At 47.5% G+C, this 3,944-nt stretch overlaps 1 protein-coding gene across 2 annotated transcripts in view; it reads right to left on the reverse strand.

Annotated features, from left to right (window-relative positions):
- Positions 1 to 3,430, reverse strand: part of CCDC65 (coiled-coil domain containing 65) — an 11,648-nt gene extending 8,218 nt beyond the window's left edge. Inside the window, exons 1-2 of one of the 2 annotated variants that reach the window (XM_008070891.1) lie at positions 3,092 to 3,430; positions 1,857 to 2,006 (exon numbers count right to left, since the gene is read on the reverse strand). Coding sequence is in view for 1 of the 2 variants with exons in the window: in XM_008070890.1 (XP_008069081.1) it covers positions 1,857 to 2,024; positions 3,070 to 3,201 (300 nt within the window). In the remaining variant the exon portion in view is untranslated. Of the gene's footprint in view, positions 1 to 1,856; positions 2,025 to 3,069 lie in introns of both variants that reach the window. The other variant, XM_008070890.1, reaches the window with a different exon arrangement.
- Between the last annotated feature and the right edge of the window lie 514 nt (positions 3,431 to 3,944).

The raw sequence follows: 3,944 nt of genomic DNA on the forward strand, positions 1-3,944 counted from the left end.
GTGGTAGCACGCACCTGTAGTTCCAGCTACCTGGAAGGCTGAGGCGGAAGGATCGCCAGAGCCCAGCAGGTGGAGGCTACAGTGGTCAGGAGCATGCCACTGCCCTCCAGCCTGGGCTACAGAGTGAGACTCCAACTCAAAAAAAAAAAGGTATCAAATATGTTTGATTATGAGTTCATAAGGATACTTAAAAAAAATTAGTTACCATTAGAAGATGCCGGACAACCTATTTTTTAAAAAAACTGGTAAATAAGGGGATGAGAAAGAACCAGGCAGTTATCTTGCCTTTCCTATATAGACTATGGCTCTAGTAATGGAAAGAAAAATGAGGGCAAGTATTCAAGCCAATAAATGAAAAAGGAACAATACTATAAGAAAATCAAAGCCAGGCCAGGCATGGTGGCTCACGTCTATAATCCCAGCACTTTGGGAGGCGGAGGTGAGAGGATTGCCTGAGCTCTTGGGTTCAAGACAGCCCGGGTAACTTGGCCAGACCTCATCTCTACAATAAATCAAAAAATTAGCCAGGCATGGTGGCATGTGCCTGTAGTTCCAGCTACTTGGAAGATTGAGGTGGAAGGATTGCCTGAACCCAGCAGATCGAGGCTGCAGTGACTGTGAGTGTGCCACTACCCTCCAGCCTGGGTGACAGAGTGAGACTCCAACTCAAAAAAAAAAAAAAAAAAGAAAGAAAGACAGAAAAGAAAATCAAAACCAGGCAACAGTGGCTCATGTTTATAATCCCAGCACTTTGGGAGGCTGAGATAGGAGAATCACTTGAACCCAGGAGTTCAAGATCAGCCTGGGAAACATAGTGAGACCTCATCTCTATAAAAAAAAATAATAATAATAATTAGCTAGGCATGCTGATGCATGCCTCTTATCCCAAGTACTCAGGGAACTGAGATGAGAGGGTCACTTGAGACCAGGAGTCAAGGCTGCAGTGACTGGGGTTCTGCCATTGCACTTCAACTTGGGTGACAGTGAGACACTGTCTCAAAAAATTTTTTTAAATAAAAATTGACCGGGCTCAGTGGCTCAGCCTGTAATCCCAGCACTTTGGGAGGCCAAGGCCAGTGGATTGCCTGAGCCTGCGGCTTCAAGTCTAGCCCAGGCAGCTTGGTGAGATCTCATCTCTACAAAAAAAAAAAAAAAGAAAGAAATTAGCCAGGCGTGGTAGCGCATGCCTGTAGTTCCGGTTACTTGGAAGGCTGAGGCAGAAGGATTGCTGGAGCCCAGCAGGTCAACACTGGGCTGGCCGTGAGTGTGCCACTGCCCTCTAGCCTGGGAGATGAAGTGAGACTCCGACTCAAAAAAAATTAAATTAAATAAAAAATTTAAAAATATATATATATGAAACTGTTCTTACCCTTGAGATCTTCTCAACCTTATCCAGGACTACTGAAGTTGAATCAAAGAGGCCAAACAATTTGGTTGAATGAAGTACTGGAGTGGGAATCAAGAAACTCACACTCTAGTCCTAATTTTCTCACTGACTTGCTATGTGACCTTGGAAAGTTAGATCCCCTCTGGAAATGAGCACTGAAATGAAGGTATGGGGCTAATTTCAAATACATACCTAGGCGATGTCTACTATGCCCTACGACTCTACTATTGTATAGTACTGACTCGGGGGCAGTAGATGACAAAGGAGAGTGGCTCCTTTAAGGAAGAGCCAGGGATGAATGACAGCCCAATATTCTATTTTTCATTTTAGTGAAAACTGTTATCACTAATAGCCTGACTTTCTTACAGCCTGTGTCTTGGGAGGGCTGTAAGATTGATCAATTAATCAATGTACAAGGTTCATTCTGTTAAGAGAAGAGGTCAAGGGTTTCCTTGGAAAGATTTCCTACCTTGATGACACAGTCCTTGCAGTCCACCACTCGTTCAAATGTTTGGCTGAGGATCTCTATGTCCTTAAGAAGCTCTCTGGCCTTGACTTCCCGAAGGACAGTTCTCCACTGAGTATTAATCTTATTAAGGTTCACAGCACTGTTGTGTTCCTCCTTGGCCAGCTTGTCCTGTGTGAAGGAATAAATAAACTTCCCGGAGGTCAGGGCCAAAGGCCCCGACACAGTACAACAAACAAGATCACTCTTAATTTGTCAGCTGACACCTTACTCCTTGCCCTTGTCTTTTCTAAGGGACCAGAGCTCTTGATGGCAAACGCTCAGGAGGTTCCTGTTTTTTTTTGGGGGGGGTGGGAGTGGAAGCAGACCTGAAGTAAGATGGGAAATACCTGATGGCATTTTAGGGAGGGCGGAGTGAATTTCCTTCAGGGTGGGGTCATCAGAACAGGGTGTTGTTTGTTTGTTTTTATAAACATTTATTGAATGCTTAAAACATACCACACTCTGGGCTAAGCATTTTACAAAGATTACCTCATTGAATTCTCATAACATCCCAGGAGTTTAGTAGATACTGGCATAATCCACGTTTTACAGATGAGGAGACTAAGCCTTTTTTTTTTTTTTTTTTTGAGTTGGAGTCTCACTCTTTCGCCCAGACTGGAGTGCTGTGGCCGCTCCCGGCCACCGCAGCCTCAACCTGCTGGGCTCCGGCTATCCTTCCACCTCAACCTTCCAAGTAGCTGGAACTACAGGCGTGCGCTACCACGCCTGGCTAATTTTTGATTTATTATAGAGATGAGGTCTCGCCAAGTTTCCCAGGCGGGTCTCGAACCCGCGGGCTCAGGCAATCCACTCACCTCAGCCTCCCAAGGCACGGGATTACAGGCTGAGTCACCGAGCCCGGCTCAGGGTGTTGTTTGTGATGACCCATCTCCGGGGAGAATATTAGAATTCTAGACAACTCACAGGACTCATTTCTGGGTCTCAGAGGAGACCGCTAAACTATACTACCCACCCTGCCTCTCCATGCTTTCCAGAGAACTCTCCCACCTTCCAAACAATGTTGCCTGAAATCTAAGAATATCTGGGTCTCAGGATTTCCAGAGGAGAGGAGGCCAGGATGAAATCGAGGCTGCTGCAATGACAGGACTGAGGTGACCGGGCCAGTGCAGGGAATGGGTGGGGTTGAGCAAGACATCATGCAAAAGACCTTCACCTTCAGGAACTGGTTGAGAAGCCTCTCTTTCTTCTTGGCCATTTCCTCTTCTGCCAGCAACTTCTGCTGATACAGAAGCAGCTGCTCCTCTTCGGACAGAGGCGTCTTGGCCCTTTTTCCTTTCATAGGCATGGCTGGGCGGGGGATTGGAACGGGGCAAGGAGCCTTGGCCGGCCTTGGCCCGCGTTACATAGGATAGAAGGAAAACGCCCCTAGAAAGGCGACGTCCAGAACTGCCCCTGGGCGGCTATGGGACCGTAAATCTCAGCCCTTGGGCAAGAGAGAGCCCCGCTATCGGCTATCGGTGGGAGGCGGCTCTGGAACTGCAAGATGCGTCTCGTCTCCTAGCAACGAGGATCTCGCTAATAAAACGCAGTGAGAGTCTAAATGAAGCCCTGTCTTGGAGCGCCCTCTGCCCGCTGGAGGACCGCGGTTTTTTGTTTGTTTGTTTTTGTTTTTTGTTTTTGAGTTGGAGTCTCACTCTGTCGCCCAGACTGGAGTGCAGTGGCCGCTCCCGGCCACCGCAGCCTCGACCTGCTGGGCTCCGGCGATCCTTCCGCCTCAGCCTTCCAAGTATCTGGAACTACAGGCGCGCTACCATGCCTGGCTAATTTTTTCTTGATTTTTTGTAGAGATGAGGTCTTGCCAAGTTGCCCGGGTGGGTCTCGAACCCCTGGGCTCAGGCAATCCACTCACCTCTGCCTCCCAAAGTGCTGGGATTACAGGCCGAGTCACTGAGCCTGACCGGCAGTTTCTTTTTAAAGAAATTTTCTAATTTTGAAGATGTGGGGTATAATTCAGGTACAATAAAACTATACTTTTTTTTTGTTTTAGTTGGAGTCTCACTCTGTTGCCCAGACTGGAGTGCAGTGGCC

The sequence above is a fragment of the Carlito syrichta genome, unplaced genomic scaffold (genome assembly GCF_000164805.1).
Source record: "Carlito syrichta isolate Samal-C Ts95f unplaced genomic scaffold, Tarsius_syrichta-2.0.1 Scaffold314050, whole genome shotgun sequence".
Lineage (NCBI taxonomy): Eukaryota > Metazoa > Chordata > Mammalia > Primates > Tarsiidae > Carlito > Carlito syrichta.